Source organism: Elephantulus edwardii, unplaced genomic scaffold (assembly GCF_000299155.1).
Source record: "Elephantulus edwardii isolate Elephantulus edwardi_28Jun2011 unplaced genomic scaffold, EleEdw1.0 scaffold00014, whole genome shotgun sequence".
In the NCBI taxonomy this organism is placed as follows: domain Eukaryota; kingdom Metazoa; phylum Chordata; class Mammalia; order Macroscelidea; family Macroscelididae; genus Elephantulus; species Elephantulus edwardii.
The window spans coordinates 13652138-13671574 of NW_006399764.1; the positions used below are offsets into that span (position 1 = coordinate 13652138).

At 38.7% G+C, this 19437-nt stretch overlaps 1 protein-coding gene across 1 annotated transcript in view; it reads right to left on the reverse strand.

Annotated features, from left to right (window-relative positions):
• Positions 1–19437, reverse strand: part of ADAMTSL1 (ADAMTS-like 1) — a 431835-nt gene that overhangs the window by 264292 nt on the left and 148106 nt on the right. Inside the window, exons 6-7 of the mRNA XM_006881351.1 lie at positions 7158–7232; positions 1832–1989 (exon numbers count right to left, since the gene is read on the reverse strand). Of these exons, the coding sequence (XP_006881413.1) occupies positions 1832–1989; positions 7158–7232 (233 nt within the window). The remainder of the gene's footprint in view (positions 1–1831; positions 1990–7157; positions 7233–19437) is intronic.

Below are 19437 nucleotides of genomic sequence, written 5' to 3' on the forward strand. Positions count from 1 at the left end.
AATAAGGGAGGTACGATGTTTAGAAAGCTCAGCTTGACAGCAACAGAGATAATGGATTAGAGTCTGGGAAAGCAAACTTGGAGTTCATTATGTTGTTGGGTTGGACGGGTTCTCCTTTTTGCATTCTGTTTGTTCTGCTTCAAGTTTTATCTGAACTTCTTGTTCTTCCCTCCCTTCTCATCTTTGATTCTGGACATGTTATTAGGAGGAGTGGTCTCTAGAGAAGAGGTTAGTGAATGAGAAGACCCCAAACCAGATGAACTGACGTAGTGACTAAAAGGATGGCCGCAGCACATAGTAGAGATTGTGAGGATGGCACAGGAACCTGGAGGGTTCCTATCATAGAGTCCATACGAGTTAGGGCAGCTTGATGACACCCACCAACAAAGACAGCAATGCACCTTCCTAGATAAATACAGTACACACATCTGCCTTTGGATTCACAGACTTGTAGGTTTTCGGTTGTGACTGCTTTTGTTACAAAACTGAATGTGTTATAATATATACCATAATTGTTCTTTATTCTTGGGAGAATTGACAAAATTTAATGTCTGACTAGGAGTATGAAGGAGAAGAAAAAAACAGAGATTTTAAAAAAATGTGCTTTAGTTGATAGTGCATTCTTCAAGACAACAAATATAGAAGATAAAGTATGTTTCTGAAGTTTCACAAATTCCTCTTTGATACATAGAGCTTGTCGAACCCATGCAAGTGGGGATATGCAGAATGCAGCAGGATACATGAAATGCCTTTGACAATGTTATATACTCTTAAAATATTAATAATATTGCCTGACTCCAAGTCTGCTTGTGCAGTAAGCTAGGCACCTTGGGAAGTGTATTAACTTTTGCAAGACGACTATGAAAATGAGCATAAATGGTTCACTCAAGGAGGACTCAAAGGCTTGCTCAAAAGCAACTCTTATTTACTTTCTTTGGTTATTTAACTGAATGTAGATAGTGGTCTAAAGCATCACCATTCGTATGAGCTGTCTCTGATGGTTTGTAATGTCCTTCTTATCCAGACTTGCATATGGCTGGCATCTGGATTGGATTTAAAGGAACCACCATTCAGAGAATGATGGGGGACAGTACCCTGGAACACTTTTCCCACCTAACCTCACTGCCTATTACATTTTCCTTTATGTATTCTTACTTCCAGTTACCATGGGGTCATCTAGTATTAGCTTAAATCAAATGTCCTCTGGCTCCAGGTCCCATGATGAAAAATTTATGAAGTCCTGGACACATTACAAGTTTTACAGCTTTATAGCTGAAATCCTTCAGGTCCTCCTGACCTACTGAAGGAAAAAAATATGTTTTACTTTATTGTCACTCCTGAGTGTTCTTCTAGTGGGTGCATTTTTCCTACAGAACGTATATGCTGCTTCCAGCAATATGTTTTCTATTACCTTGAAGGGTAAGGAAGCTCTGATGCTCTTTTTGCCAGTACAACAGAAAACAGAACTTGCGAATGGAAACATGGTAAGTTGACCCAGTCTCTGGACCACTAGTTTGTCCTCCTCTGTTATGCAGGACGACATCCTATGTGAGCCCATGACTACATCCAAACACATTTAATAAGTTGTTTGTAAATACCAGCTAAAGATATATTTACCTATTCTGACTAGAATAAACAAACACATGTAATAACACAGATTCTCCTATAAAATCTAGGTACAGCTCTGTAGCCTTTAAAGTCAGCATTTTTGTGGAAAACAGGCTTTGCCAAAATCTAAAGTTATTTCTCTCCTCAAGAGATTATATATATATATATATAAATGTCAATTAGAAGACACTGGCTTAAAAATTAAGTACACAAATGAACTCACCTTGACAATAAAATCTGCTGTGAGTGGCCCCGCCATTCGTAGTATCTCTTTATCTGGAAATTTCTGGAAATCCACACTAGAATTGTCCACAAGAAAGGATCCTGTAATGCTGAGACTGCTTTCACCTTTAACCCCCTGCAGAGTTTTGGTTTCCAGAACTATATAATCAAATACAAGGACAGCAGAGAAAGATGTTACCAGGGCTATAGACCACTCGCAAAGACTTTTCAAGCAACCAAGTCGAGAGGCATCATTCTTTGAATGGTTAACAAAACAGAAATCTAGATATACACAAAATATGTGAGGACAACAAGAACACATGGACTTATAAGCTGCAAGTGGAATAATTTAAGAATTAATCAGCCAACTATTACAAGTAGTCAATGTCAAGGCTCACCGTCAAATCTTCAGGTATCTCCCTTTATGAAAACACTGTTCCTTGATTCCGCTATCTCCCACATATATCTTATCAGTTTCAGTATTAAAGCCCTCACTTTCTTTTTGCTCTATGAGAGTCAGTATATGTCACCGAGTTCTCTCTGCACCTGTGTGTTGTTGTTGTGTACCATAGAGCTGGAACAGACCCCTCGATGACACTCCAGTGGGTTTTCAGAGGCAGTTAATTACATGGGAGAAAAACGGCCCATTCTTCTCTCCTCCTCCTAAGAGTAGTTGGTGGCCTCAAATGGCATCAAGTTTATTATACTTTCTGGTTGCTTATTACATATGTGCTATTGCTTAAAATCAAGAAACTATAGAGACATAAAGTTAGAAACCTAGCTCTTTTTTTTTGGTTTTCCTCTATTTTGATCCTTTAAAATATTTCAGTCAGTATTGTGTGTGTGTGTTTATGTATGTGTGTATATATATGTGTGTGTGTGTGTGTGTATACACACACATATAAAGTACTATATATACATACATATATAAAGAATTATATATATTTACATTACATATTTGTATATAAATATATGTTGTTGTTATTTTTGTTATTAGGTGCCATCGAGTATGACTCATAGCAACCGTATGAAAAAAGATCTGAACCCTGTTCTCTCCTGCGCCATCCTCACACTTCCTGATACACAAGAACCCACTGCAGCAGTCACTGCGTCAATCCACCTGGTTGAGGGTCTTCCTCTCCTTCACTGACCCTCTACCCTTCCTAACATCATGTCCATCTCCAAGGATTAGCCCCTCTTAGCAACATGCCCAAAATACGTGAGGTGAAGCCTCATCATTCATGCCTCCAAAGAGCACTCCACCTGTAGGCTCTCCAAGACGTATTTGTTTGTTCTTTTGGTTGTCTGTAGGATGTTCAGTGCTCTTTTCCAACACCACTGCTCAAATGCATCAATTCTTCTCCTGTCATCCTTATTCACTGTCCATCTCTCAGATGCATAGTAAATGATCAGAAAGACTATGACCAGAATCAGAACTACCTTAGTTCTCTAAGTGACATCATTACTCCTCAATAATTTGGAGAGGTCCCTAATACATATGGTAATTTATATGTGCTAGGATAATCTTAGTGTAATCGGTAGAGAGATGTGCTGTTAACTCAAAAGTGCAAGTCTCTGGTAGTTAGAGTCTACTAGTGGCTCCAAACAAGTAAGATGAACCATCTACTCCTATTGGGATTTATAGTATCAGGAATCCAAAGGAGGGGTGAGATGAGTTGGAGTCAAGTTTATGGCAGTGTTTATATGTCTTTAAGAACCTAATTATGAGCATTAGAATTTGACTTTGGCTAATAATGACTTCTAGACAAGAACTTTACCATAGGAATTCAAAACATGCTGGAGAAGATGGTTATATATGTTGTGTGTTTCAGAGGAGAATGAGCTGAGCTTTCATGCAATTGAGAAATGGTTTAGAATAAATGTCTCCTGTCTGAAAAAAGGGAGGAGAGGAGGGAGGGAGGGAAAGAAAGGGAGAAGGAGAGGGAAAGAAGGAGAGGGAGGGAGGAAGAAGGAGAGGGAGAAAGAGAAGAGGGAAGAAGGGGGAGAGAGAGGGAGGGAGGGAGAGGGAGTTAGAGAGTTTGGAGATACCTATAGATACCAGAACAACTATGGTTCTAAAATTAGGCATGTGTATTTACTGTAGATGTTAACTATCTTTAGGTCTTGACAACAAAGACAAACTGGTAGAAATGTTTGGTGTTCAGCAAAATGTCTAGTGTCCTACAGATGAAGGCTGTGCAGTTCTTCTTGCAAGTTCAACAGTCTTCACTCTCCTGCTTCAATTTAGAAATGACCCCACAGAAGATCACTAAGGCCCATCAGGGAAATATTAGAGCAGGAGAAATCACAAATACTGTCATTAAGGAAAAGAAATAACATTGAATCTTCCAGCGTCCTTCGTACAAGCACTCGTTTGTAAAAATATCTTTAGAATACAAACTTAGTTTTGGGAAAGTTCCGGAGGACCAGGCCTTATCTCAGCATGTTATTAAATGCTACCTCCAGGCTTCCAGCTTCATAAGGCACTTTGGGCTGGTCTTAGACCAGACTGATTAGGTTTATCCTACAACAGTTGAAGAAGGCCTCTGATTAGACTTAACTGGCTCTTTAGCATGAAGAACAAAAGAGCTGCCTCAGAAACAACTCTTCTTACATAGAGTAAGTGTGTGAATCACTAATCACACATTCATTGTATGATAGTTAAATAACAAATGACACAAGAAAGAATTCCTCAGCTACACATGTATACTAGGGGAAGACTCTCTATGAGGTGGATTGATTCAGTGACTGGGGTAATCGGGATGGGTGTGTCAGAGACAGTGCGATTGGCACAGGACAGAGCAGAGTTTAGGGCTGTTGTACATAGGGTCGCTATGAGTCGCAAGTGACTCGACGGCACATAACAGCCACAACAACAACACACATATATATATGATCAATAATACTGGCAGATTCCATTTTATTTTTATCATTAATGATTATCATCTGCAGCTTTACCGATCAAGTTTTTGGTACAGTTAAACCCCAAAAGTTCAGTTTTTCAATTTCTTAGCAACATAATAAAGAGAGCTAATATTTTCTAAATTTATAAAGTAAGACAGGAGATGTATAAAATTAGGGGGGGGCTAATAAAGGGCCTTGTGGATAGGGAGTTGCGCTGACAATTCAAAGGCGTATGCCAGCTCATTGGGAGGAAGATGGACAATCTCCTCCCATGTGATTTTCTGAAAAGCGATTGGAGGGTTAACTATGAGTGGTGTCACATTCAACAGTACTAAGTTTGAGTTTTGAAAATCTCTAAAAATAATATTTCCTCTTAAATTGCTTTCTCTAGGTTCTTTTTCCCCTACATTAAGTAGTCAGCCCCCTACTTAAAGGTGATGACTCTTGCTTGGGCATTTTATATTAGTTTGTCATTGCTCAGAAAAACACTGTTTTCAAGTGCAATTGTACACCAGCAGTGTACAATTCTCAAAGGGAAAAGCGAATCGTTGGATGGTAATACACAGACATCATACTTTGACATGAGAATACTGTATCTGATGGGGTTGTCTGGTTTAGAAAAGAACTTGGATCCATATAAGGTGACTTACCAGCATCTCTTTGACTTTGCTTGACCTGTACCTCACTTATTCCCTTAATTCTCATGACCCCTCAGCCGACCCTGCTCCCATGCAATGTATTTTTCTTTTTCGAGACTAAAGAATGCTATCTTAAATTAACTTGTACAGACTCTGATTTGTCTTGCTTGCACTTGTCATTGTAGCCTGATTTCACTCATATTGCAATTGCCAAAAGATAACATTTGCTACCTAAATTGGTCTCATAGGCATGTGTGTAGGAGGGAAGGAAAAGCAGAAGATGTTGGGCTGCTTTGCAGCAACCCTGGAACAGTAAGTGGAGGGAGTCAGAAATGCTCAAGGGACCAGCTAGAAGGAAGACTTTCTGTGACACTTCTAAGGGACATTCTGGTATAGCTTCTCTTACTCTCTCCCTGGTTTACAGCCCATAATTTTCTGCTTGTAATACGCAATCTACACTTAAATATCATTAAACAATAATTTTTTAAAACAAAACTGTACCTGCGTGCTACTGCCTTGGCATGCCCAATAATCAACCAATTCTTCCATGAGAGTGAGCAAACTCCGGCGGGGCTATGTCACTATCTGATCTTTGTTGTTGTTGTTGAGTACTGATGAGTCAGAACTGACCCACAGCTGACTGTTAAGGCATTTTCAAAGGCAATTAATTGCACGGGAGGAGATTGCGCATTCTTTTTCCACAGAGCAGCTGGTAGATCTGAACCATGAGCATTCGGGACTGCAGTTCAGGTTCTTACCATTAAGCCTCAAGACTTAGGGTTATGATTACATTTTGCAATAGCCGAATGACTGGAAACCCTAAGTCTCTGTAAACTTTCATTAAAATTAATAAAAATTTAAAAAATTGCAATAGCCATCTTTAAAATACTGGGGCTCTGTGTTATCTTTAATACACAGGCTACTTGATTTTACCATGTTGTCATTGTGTCGTTGTTGAGTTGGGATGGAACCATCACTGACCCTCCAGTGAGTTTTCAGAGGCAGTAAATCACATGAGAGGAGACTGCTCATCTTTCTGCGGAATAACTGGTGGATTCGAACTGCTTGTCTTTGGGATCGCAATGCAGCTTCTTACCACTAGGCTACCAGAGATTTAAAAAAACCTCCCTGCTGTTGAATTGGAACTTACTCCTAGCTGACCCTCCAGTGGGTTTTTAGAGGCTATAAATTGCACGGGAGGAGACTGCCCATCTTTCTCTTGTGGAGCGGTTGGTGGATTTGCACGGCCTGCTTTTGGCTTGGTGAGCACAAGTCTTTATCCACTAGGACAGCAAAGCTCCCTGAAATATTGAAATGTATCACAGTAGTTTTCTTCAGATGGCATAGTGTGAAAATTGCCTGGTGCTTCTATATTCCTTGAAACTGATAAAGTAATGGACCATGAGAGTAGGCAAAAAAATAGAAAGAGAATGAGAAAGGGGGGGTGGAATGAGAGGAGCTGGGAGCAGGATTGTGGCTGGGCTTAACTGGATCAGAAAGAAAGAAGAATAAGATGAAAGAATAAACACGTGCTTAACCTGTGAACAACCAACTGGGAGCATCTTTTCCGTATTTTTCAGGATGTCTGCGGTTACAGACAATTATCACAGAGGTTTCTGCCATCTCATCAGGCAGTCAAAAGATAAACAGTGCTGTTCAAAATATCATACTATGATAGAGTAGCAAGATTTGTATTCCCAGGTTTTAATCTCTTCTGGGAATAAGAAAGAAATAACAATGCGTAGGATTCCTGATCCCCCAAAGAAAACAACAGAGTCTACTTACACAAGTGATCAGGTCCCTTTAAAACAAGGCGGACGTGTCTGCTTCCATAGGGAATCGCAACCACTGTGTCATCTACTGAAGAGAAATGAAGCAGAATCGTCAAAGTACAGAATTCAAAACAAACCAACTCAGACAATGACAATCAATTTTTAAGTATTTCCAATGTGAGAGGCAGTATTCAGAAATCAAAATTTCCACTTTTCTCAAAATAAAAGACACCAAAAGAACTGACTAGTCAGTAGTTAACTCATGGGAGATTAGGGTGGGTTTTAAAAATATATATACGAATACTGATATATTGAAAAATGGATCTGTAAGTTTTCCTTTCAGATTTCAAAATCTCATCTCATGCTGCCAAATGTCTCTTGAACAGGGCAACTGTGTTACATTAAGAAAGAAAAATAAATTCTAATACACAAGGAGTGAATTTATTCAATCAAAATCTGGGCTTTTCTCTGGCAGCATACTATCTTGGATGAGCAAGACAGAGAAATAAGAGGGGAAAATAGATTTGTATTTTTTCTTCATACTCCTAGCCAGGCAAAAAATCATGCCTTCCAGGTCTTTAAAATTGTACATTATCTATACCATATCCTATACATCGTAAGAATACCCCAAATAATGTTACTAACCTTTCATATATGATTCTTCTTGAGGGGAAAAAAATTTGGCTAAGTTACAGATAATTTAAAAATGATTTGATTTTCAACCTATTTGCAAAGTGAAATGTGCACCCCCAAACATTCCAGAGGGACTTTATTTATATCTCCATTTGAGACAATCTTAAAAAAATTAAAAATTGCACTACTTCACTTTTACCTAATTATATCATTCATTTCATCAAAACTTGGGAGGTACACAGGAAAGATGTTATTATTCCTATCTTATGACATGTAAATTAAGCCTCTGAGAATCATAATGGCCAGAAAATTCTCAAAAACTCACTGGTATAGTGCTGCCAACCCAAAGATAGGGAGATCGAATCCACCAGCTACTCTGTGGGAGAAAGATGGGCAATCTCTTCCCACATGATTTGCTGCCTCTGAAAACCCACTGGAGGGTCATCTGTTAGTTCCAACTAGTCTGTGCTCAGTAACAACAACAACGAGTGAAAAAAGACTCACAGCTGACCCTCTAGTGAGCTTTTGGAGGCTGTAAATCACATGGGAAGAGACTGCCCATCTTCCTACCATGGAACTGGTGGTAGATTTGAACAGCGACAGAAGGGCAGCTTTAGTATTAGCAGCTCAACTCCCTCCAGATAATGACCAGAGCAGTGTCAATTCCATAGGAGAACCAAAAAAAAAAAAAAAAAAAAAGACAGAACAAAAAGGCTGATGTCTTTAAACTCTGTAGTATATTCAAATATTCTGTGACATTCCTTGTTCATATACAACTTTCCAACATTACATATTATCATTCTATCACTGAGAGGATTTAGCTAAATAAAATAATCCCCAAAGTTATTCTTCTAAAGCATCAAATATTACTGTGTTTAAGTCAAAGAATATCAGAAGTTGCTAATATTTCTGATTCTCGGTTTCCTTGTTTACAAAACACTTAACTAATGATATTTTGAGTGGAAATAGATACAGGGATGGGACTACAGGCAACCTGAAGCACAGCGGGTATTTTGTGAATGTAATTGTCCCCCCTCTATTGCAAAATCTCCCAAAGGTCAGAGACTGAAAGACTGTTTATTGTTCTCAGTTTTAAACACTGTGTACTGTCCAACGAGAAGGAGAATCATAGCTATAAATTCTTTTCTTGAAGACATTATAATTATAAAAATATCTACAATACAGAATACTGTATTTATAGTACAACCATATAGCTATTTTGACGCCATATACATTGCTGAAGAAACGGTAGAATTTTAAGATAACCAATTTTGTTTCAGTTACTTTGTGCCATAATGACAACGAAAATATTTTAAGGGAATGCAGAGAAAAGGAACAAAAAATATGCTAGGATTGGGTTCACTGTGTTTTAAAATGCCTTGCATACAGAATTGAATTTTTACATTCACAAAGAACCTCAAAGCAGTTGAAACAATTAGATTTCTAAAAATAGAAAGTCTCTGTTTTTCCACAGGTCAAGTAAAGTGCAAGTGAAATGGAAACTTTCTGTCCAGCCATGCCATGTTCAGGATCCGCCTTATGACCCACACACTGCTCACACTGCCTCTCTCTTATTCTGTGGAGAAGTGACTCACATCTCACCCCTCCTGCAATAACTCTAGTTTTGGCTGAAGCAGTTAATGTCTGTATACACCTAGAAGAAGAAGGTAGAGAAACCTAAAAGGTTGTTGGGGAATAGGGTAAGATGGAGCAAAGGATAGACCAGGAAAAAAGTTGTCTTCTTGAAGTTCCTCTGTCCTTGTCTACTCAAATGGAAATTCTGAGTGGTAAAAGAATGGTGCTTTAAGACTTCAAGTGCTTTCAGTCTAACAGAAACACCAAATAGATGATGAATTATAAACTCTTCAGTATAAGTGATTTTATGAGTTCTCCATTTTATAAGTAAATGTGTTTATTGTCTTAAAGCAAGCTTAGATTGTTCCAAATGTATTTAATGAGAGACAAAGAAACATGGAACAACTCAACTTCTGCAAACTTGAGGAATTCTCAATCCATAGCACGAGTGGGAAGAAGAGGCATTGCCTACCACTCTGAAGAGTCCTACTAGCCTGCTGGAAGGCCATCGAGAGGTCTTCAGAAGCAAATTTGCCCAACGCAATACGCCATTTGCTTTCCCCTTTTTTTTTAAACGTTATACTGCTTTATTTACTAAGTTTGAATGTGTTGTTTTTTTTCTCAAAAGATCTTTCTCCTTTCCCATTTGATTTCTTGACTGCTGTTTCCACAAGTATTGATTGTGATTCCAAGTAAAATGAAATCCTTGACCACTGTAAACTTTTCTCCAGTTCAATTTTTTTTCTCTTAGTAAGAGGAAAACAAGAGAAAAAAAATTGCCAGGAATCTAAATTTCTGCATGTTAATAAAAAGCTGTTCTAGGGGTTTTATATATTTAATATGATGATAGTTGTATAATTAATATTCAATTTAAATGATCTCAGTTAGGGACCTCTCTAAAGTACTCAAGAGCAATGGTGTCTCTCTGGAGACTAGGGTGTACCTGATACAGGCCATGGTTTTTGCAATCACTTGTTATGCATCAGAGAGTTGGACAATGACTAGGGAGGATAGAAGGAGAATTGGCACCTTTGAGCTGTGGTGCTGGAGAAGAGTATTGAATGTACCATGGACTGCCAAGAAAACAAATAGATTCATCCTAGAGAGGGTTAAACCAGGCTACTCCTTGGAGGCAAGGATTCTGGGGCTTCGCCTGACATACTTTGGACATGTTGTAAGGAGAGACAGGTCTTTAGAGAGGGACATCATGCTGGGCAGAGTGGAGGGACAGCGCAGGAGGGGAAGACCCTCTATGAGGTGGATTGATTCAGTGACTGGGGTGATCGGGATGGGTGTGTCAGGGGCAATGAGATTGGCACAGGATAGAGCAGGGTTTAGGGCTGTTGTACATAGGGTCGCTATGAGTCGCAAACGACTCGACGGCACATAACAACAACAACATCTAATAATAAACTCTCCGTGATCTGTTATGCTGTGAATGTGCATGAAGGCGTTTAGGGCATGTCAGAATTGTGCGAAAAATGGCGTTTTAACAAGTGCTCCCTTACTGATTAATTCCATTGGCGCGGCTGGCAAGCAGGTGCCATTTCCCTCTCTGACTGAGCCCCACATTCTCCTGTGGGCCCTTCCCCACAAAGACACAGTGTTCTTTGTGCATCTATCTTAATCTCTTCTGGCTTTGTTGACTGAACCATGAGTCCCGTCTTCAGAACATATTTCTAGGTTATTAATCACCAACTTCAGTAGATCTGTTTCTCAGATCAAATAACGTCTCGCTCAGCTTAATGCACAAGATTTCCATGGGAATCATGGAATTCTGTCACTTCCCATGTGAGAAAGAAATAGGTTTTCTCAAGAATATTGTATTGGAGAATTGTATCCAAATTGTCTTCTTAAAATGCTGTGTTTGCACTTTATATCTTATTATATAGAACATCTTCAATTTGGTTTTTAGCTTTTTCAAGCATGGATTTTATCTGTATCAGAGAACTTTGAAAATGATGATACTTCTGAAAAGATAGGACTTCATATTCTGATAGATAAGTTTATCTTGTCTTTAGATATGTTGTTGAGCTCATATTTTGAAGGACTCTTCCCTCTCTCTAAGGAAACTATGAACTGATTATAAATACACATACATGTATTTATGTGATGAATGAAGAGCCTTTGTTAATACAGTTGTCTGCATACAAAACAGAGAGTTTTAGTCATTTGCTTTTATATATTCATGACCATGTATTACTAATAAAATATATTCAACAAAAATAAGGAGACTTTGAACAATGTGGCCTTTCAAACTTGGTCTTCACTTCCAGGGTTTACCAGTAACAGCACAGTGGAGGATGCATAGGCCAACCAGGATCCCTTCTTCCCAATGTCCTGGTGGCCAAGTCAAAAGCTTTGGAGCCATCCTTGACTTCATCTTTACAATTACTCAGTTAGAAAGCATTATTGCCAGTAGAGTCAAAATATAAAATTTTATTCTTTTTTTAAAAAAATTTTATTCTTTCTAACAAGCTTGGAAGCAAAAGTGGCATCCACTTCTGAAATAGCTTGCCTCCGGAAACACTACAGGGTCACTATGAGTCGTCTATGACTCAATGGCACTTAACAACAACAGTAAGAGGAAGAACTTGTCCCATTTTTAGCGGAGATGAAATCAGGATGCATCTCAAAATCAATGCATTACATTTATCTCTCATCCAGAGAGCAGATCTGATGTGGTTATTGTTAACATCAAAGCAGCCAATATCAAACTTGCAAAATGGGTATTAATAGCTTAGAAGAAAATTCTAAAGACATGTACCAGGAATCAGATGATAAGATGGCTTGAATGGAGATGAGGAATCAGAAATGCTTAACAACCCTTCCTAAAGTGATGTCAAAAGTGGGCTCACTCTACACAACTGCAAAGCTGACTGCAGAGCCCAGCAGCATGACTGTCAATTCTTGTCAAGTTGGTGAAACAGAGATCACACTTAACTTCCTAAAGTACATGACAAAAAAACTTGAGAAGATAAAAACAGTCCTCAATGTGGGAAGATTAGAATCACAATGAACCACATTTATAATTGTTCATTTATCATCTGTATAATTTATCATTATATGTACTACATATGTTGGGAGCTCTGGTGGCCTAGTGGCAAGAAGCTGCGCTGCAATCCCAAAGGCAAGAGGTTCGAGGCCACCAGCTGCTCTGCAGGAAAAGGATGGGCAATCTCCTTTCATGTGATTAACTGCCTTTGAAGAGCCGCTGGAGGGTCAACTATAAGTTGGTTCCAACTCCACAGTATACAACAACATATACTACATACAATATTGCAAAGTGTAATTTACTAATATCATTTTCATGGCTGTCTTAAAAAAATGAAGGTCAAGTTTGTACAGATATTGATAATAAAAGGCAGTAAAACATTAAAGCAATAAAGTAGGATGGAAGAGATGTATTTGACTTACGTCAGGATCAACTTATAGCTGTGTTTTTAAATGGAACCCCATATGTTGGAGACTAGGTGGGCAATCTCCTGTCATGTAATTTACTGCCATTGAGGACTTGCTAGAGGGTCAGCTCTGAGTCGGTTCTGACTCAATGGTACACTACAGCTATCTGTTTATTAAATGATGGTTTTCAAGAGTGAGTTGTGCTATTAACTCAAAAGAGATGCATCTCTAGCAATGCAAATCCACCAATAGCCCTGCAGAAAGGGAATGGGAGATCTTCTCTCAACCCAACCCAAATATACTCAGATCATTGCTATCAGGAGCTCTAGTATCTTTGTGATAAGGAGTTTTGCTGCCAACTCAAAGGCACACAGTTCTATTTCACTAGCTGTTCCATGGGGAAAAGATAAGGCAATATCTTCTCATGCAATTTACTCCCTATGAAAACTCACTGGAGGACTTGGCTAGGAGTTGATTCTGACTTGAGGGTTGTTGTTATTATGTGCTATTGAGTTGGAGCTAACCCACAGCTGACCCTTCATCGGATTTTCAGAGGTTGCTAATGACACAAGAGGCATGGTTTGAAGGAATATAACCACAGTAACAACAATAATATAGCATTACTATTAGTAGAAGCAAAATTGATGGCAGTGAATTTGCCTGTTGAGTTTGGACTTCAAGCAAAAAAAGGTAAGTGATCTCCCGAGTTGGAAATTAAATGAGGCAAGTCAGACAATTGACCAATTTTTCTGCCTTGGGAAAGATTTCAGTCTCAGGAAGAAGCCAGGTGGATTCCCAGAGTTGAAGAGACAAAGCTGAGAGTCTGAGGAGACTATTCCTGGCTTTTACAGGACAGAATATCTCAGAGAGGCACCTCTAGAGGCCCAAGAAGTTCATCTGCAAACTAATTAGTGCTTTTATGTAAGGAAACTACCTGAGGTTTGAAAAGAACCACAGAAGGAATTATGTGGAAAAGAACATGGTGTTGCATAATGTTGATGAATGGGACCTTCTAAAGATTAAGATCCTGTGTATATAAAAAAAATGTTTTCCAATCAACTGAAAAGAAAACTACTGTCATCTCAGACAAAGGTCTCAAAAAAAGAAAAAAAAAGACTGGTAACACAATTACAAAATGGGCAAAAGACATGGAATACCTTTCACAGAGGAAGACATTCAGATGGCCAACAGACACATGAAGAAATGTTCAAAAATTACTGGCAATAAGAAAGATGCAAATAAAAACCACAATGAGATCCCATCTCACTTCAGTAGCAGTGGCAAAGTTTAACAGGAAAGAGGGAAATAAATGTTGGAGAGGATATGGAAAGATTGGAACTCTCACATATTGTTGGTGTATTTGTAAAATGGTACAACCACTCTGGAAGGCAGTATGGCATTTCCTCAAAAAAGGTGAACATAGAAATTCCATATGACTCAGTTATTCCATTGCTAGGAATATACTCCAAGGAAAATAGAACTGAGACACAAATGGAGATTTATACACCAATGTTCACAGCAACGTTATTCACAATAGCAAGAAAATGGAAGTATCCCAAATGTCTATCAACAAATGAATGGATTGAGAAATTGTGGTACATTTACAATATGGAATACTATGCAGCACTCAGGAGCAATGATTTTTAAAATATATTATAAAACTTGGGAGGGACTGGAGAGCATTACGCTGTGTGAACTAACTCAGTCACACAAAGACAAATACTATGTAAGACCATTACTGTAAAAATAGAAGTATAACTGTGTATAAAAGTCCAAAGGGGGAAAGAAAGGGAGGAGGGGGACTGAAGGTAAAGGGGGGGGGATGGAGGAGAGGAAATCATGAGGTCACAGAGTTTGGTGGGCAGAGGTGGGGGTATGAAGGAATTAGAAAAGATTCAATGACCTGAAAAGATGGGATAATAGTAGTCATAGATCAATGGTGACTGATTTTATCAAACACAGTATATGGGAATGATTATACAAAACATAATTTGAATGAAAGAATGTGTGAACCATGATGCATATGAATGAAACACAATGTATATGAATTTTGTATGTGAACCAATACGAAATGAAAACATCTTTTTAAAAAGAACCTCATGTTCATACTGGGGTGGGAAGAGTAATGTATCTCACCTTCAGATTGGGAAAACCTCCTAATTCACAGGACATTGATTACAGTATTCAGAAAGTTCTTAGGTCAGTAGCAGGACACAATTAGCACTAGACTAAACATGGCTTTGGTCCCATCTACCAAATTTCAAGCAAATGGATCCCAAGTAATTTAGCTGCTCCTAGAACACACATTTAAAGATATTGCTAAAAAAAAAAATACTGCTAGGAACACAAAAATATGTAGTATCCTACAATGTAAAATTTTCAGTATTTGGCTTCTACTAAAATATTGCCAGATGTGGAAAGAAATTGAAAAATACAGCCCATATGAAGAGAAAAAAAAATCAATCAAATACAGAATGGACATTAAACCATGAAGTAACTAAATTTCATGTGTTCAAATCGTTAACTATAGACAATGTAATCCCCAGTGTCCGATAGCGTCACTGTAAGTGATTCCAAACAATTAAGAAAAAATAACATCAATTCTACACAATCTATTATAGAGAATAGACTAGGTGGGAACACTTCCCAAATCATTGCATGAGGCCAGCAATATGCTGACACAAAAGCCAATGACAGTAAAGACAAAAATTATTAAAGACCATTATCCCATTGAGTATAAATGTAAAAGTCCACAAAATGCTGACAAATCAAATCCACCAATCTATACAAAGGGTAATAAATACGTCAGGACAAACTCTAAAAGGACATCAAACTCATCGCTGTCAAGATGGAGCCAATTAATTAAGTGGTTGTCCAGAGAGTTTTCATTGACCACAAATTTCATAACAGAGGACGGTCCATCTTTCTCACATGGAGCAGCTGGTGGATTTGAACCATCTGCCTTTGAACTGGCAGTGCACCTCCCTAGTGAGGACACCATCAAGGCTCCCTGTACCATGACAAGTTGAGTTTATTCCAGAAATGAATAAGCTGTATTTGATTATCAATTAATTATATTATTTACAATATGGAGGGACAGTGCAGGAGGGGACGACCCTCTATGAGATGGATTGATTCGGTGACTGGGGTAATCGGGATTGGTGTGTCAGAGGCAGTGCGGTTGGCGCAGGACAGAGCAGGGTTTAGGGCTGTTGTGCATTAGGTCGCTATGAGTCGCAAACGACTCGACGGCACATAACAACAACAACAACAACATGTAAGGAAAAAAGTCATATTCATATCAATTGAGGCATAAATTTGAAAAAAATTAACACTAATTGATGACAGTAATGCAGGCGACTTGAAGGCACACAACAACAACAATGCATCAAACTAACTAGGAATAGGGAAGGACTTCCTCAACCAGGTCAAGGACAACTGGGTTCAAAATGCCTACAGTGAACATCATTAATTAATGATAATTGATGTCTACCTTCAACACTCCTAGTCAACATTGTACTGTACAGCCGAGTCAGTGCCATAAAGCCAGAAAAAGGTGAAGAAACTGAAAAAGAAACAACAAAAGCACCAAGAAAATTCCAAGGAAATAACAACAACAAAAATCTCTTGGAGCTAAGAGCGAATTTAGCAAATTTGCAGAATATGTGATCAATATATAAAAGAAGAACCACGTCTACAGACTTTTGCTGTTGTTAGGGTCGGTTGAGTCTACAGATTAACAGTATAAAATTTATGAAAAGTGAAACACTTTTCATGAATAAATGTCAAGTAAAAATTCCGAGGGGTTAGAAAATGTGTCGGTTTTTGTCGTTTGGCAAGTAGCCCTTCCCTTTTTCTGTGGCACGTGAATGATGGTGCATCTTTCAATCAATGACATCTTAAATCCAAATCAACACAGTAGAACCAGATTGAATCACTTCTCAATACCTCCACTGCTACTGCCCTGGTCTACGCCATCCTCATTGCTGCTCTGGCTTGCTCTAACAGCTCTTTCCTTTTCTACTTCCACACATGGGCCCCACACTCAAGTGTACTCTCAGCATGGAGCTAGAGTAATCCTATTAAAAAGTACATTAACACATGTCACTGCTCTAGTCCAAATCCTCTAATGACTACTCATCTTGGCCAGACTGAAAACCAAAGTTCTTAAGAATCCTAACACATCAGTGCCATTCCTCACTCCATCTTACAAAAATATCCTGCCTTCTTCCTTTTCTTTAGCCTTTAAGTTGACTTAATTCCCATCACATTAGTTTCTTTACTTTTCAAGAAATATGCCAAGAATGTACCTGCCTCAGGGCCTTTGCACTTGCTTTCCCCTCCACTTGTAATGCCCTTTCCTCTTACTTTTGCTTCCAGTGAATTCTTCCATTAGTAACCTATTTAAAATTTCAACTTTTCTCCCAATAGTCTCATTTGACAGTCCATTCACACCTGTTCTCTTTCTTTTCTGCTTTAATTTTTTTCTTTATGGCTTCTTATAGTACTTTACATATTTTACTTGAGGTTTTTCTTTGTTTTTTTTTTTTTTTAAATCTGTTTATCTGTAAGTCTCTCACATTGGTATGTAAGCCCCAAGAGAAAATGGATTTTTGTCTGTTTCACTCATTGCTATGTCTCCAGCACCTGGAACAGTTCTCGTGTACACAGCAGGTGCCCAATAAATATTTGCCATTGACTGAATAAATATATATTCTTGAGTGATGTGTGAGTATAGCCTGAAGCAGCCAGGTGCAAGATGGAAATTTATTTAAAGTCCTGCTTTCTTTAAAATACCCTTATACATTTTGTGCTTTACTCTAGAATCTATAGGCATCTGTTTTGCTATAAGCATACTTTACCTCAAAATTCCTTGTGCCGGATTAATAACCCAGGAATGTATTTGTTTACTCATCATCATTATAAATCAGAATAAATCATGATCTGAGAAGCAGAGCCTTAAGTATTACCAGTGTCATTTAATCTTGATGTAAAATGAGTTTACTGAGTCCTTACCACTTAGAAGAGGTGGGAAGAGAGAATATTAGTTTATCCAGGTGTTTTCAAAGCATACAGATGCATTTAAAGTCTACAGAGCTGAAGATACTAAATGCAGAGCCAAAAGGACAGATTCTTGTTCAAAGTATACTCTGAGTACGCCTAGTCAACTATATAACATAGTTCAAGTCTATTAAGCTTGCAAGAAAATGAACCTTTACATTTCAAAAACAAAAAGCAGGTTAAAACCTAAAATTCAAACCTATTGCCATGGAGTCACTTCTGAATTAGAGTAACAAATCCTGCAGGCTAGAATAGGCCTGCTTCTATGGTTTCCAAGGGAGCTCTGGTGGCCTAGTGGTAAGAAGTTGCACTTCAATCCCAAAGGCAAATAGTTTAAATCCTTCAGTTGCTCCACTGGAAAAAGTTGGACAATCTCCTCTTGTATTATTTATTGCCTCTGAAAATCTGCTGGAGTTGGTTCCAAAATGACAGCACACACCAACAATATTATTTCTAAAGCTACGTGTCTTGACAGAAGCAAGCCATTTCATCTTTTTCCTGTAGAGCATATGGTGGGTTTGAACTGCCAGCCTTTTGGTTAGCAGCTTATTTCTTTAACCACTGGGCTACTAGGGCACCTAAGAGGCAAATTAAGTTATTAAAATTTATTATTTTTGTCTTGGGCTGGGGAAGTCAAGAGAATGTCATTTGGGAAAATGGAAATACTTAACATGATTAGTTGATAACCTTTCACTTAGAGAGAGAGAAAAATAATGAGTATCCGCATCTTGTTCTATTTCCATTTATGTTAGGCAATTATCATGCCTAAAACAAAAACAAAATTCACTGGCAAACAGCAGCCGTTTAATAAATTCCTTCTACTTTTCTTTTTCCTTCTGCTATTTTCCACCGTGGTCTTTTCTCCATTTTCCTGGTTTTCCTTTGTTCCCTTGAGGCTCGATAGCATAAAGAAAAGAAAAACAAAACTTGGATATAAGTTCAGAAAGAAAATGAGTTCAATGTGGGGAATCAGAGCGCTAGTTCTCCGAGAGCATGTGGCTGGTGCGCTGTCTTTTGGCAGAACACAAGCGAGGGATCTGGCCAAACTCCCTCCAGGCCTCCAGCAGCGCAGAAAGGCTCACCTGGCCAGAACCCGAGGCCCCGCAGAGCAGCCTCATCTCCCCTGCCTGTGGGTCACTTCACAGTCTGTAAATACAGGGCGGAGGAGGGTTCTAGGGTGAAGAAAGCATAAGCAAGGCAGCCTGTTCAGCATCTGCGATAGATTGTGGGGAGACACGCTCACAGGCTGGGCTGCTTTGGTTTCAATCATTTCATCGTGAGGCATCATCAATGCAAAGGTAAATGAATCAACTCCGTTGCGTCATTATGTACAATCATCGGGTTTTACGGAAGATGATTTACCCACTGTCAGCCATGAGTAGAACCCTTTACACTAGAGTGTCCACCGAGCATTCAAGAGTCCTCAGCTGGCTTCTGTTTGCTCTTCAGAGCATCCCCAGGTATCCCAGGTATGCGCCAACAATTCAGTGCTTTGTCCTGGAAAAAGTGTACTGAGAGTGCTCAGTGGAGGCAAGGATGGCGAAGCTTTGTCTCACACGTTTTGGGCACATTGCTAGGAGAAGCTATTCTTTGGAAAGGGAGTTGTTGTTGTTGTTATATGC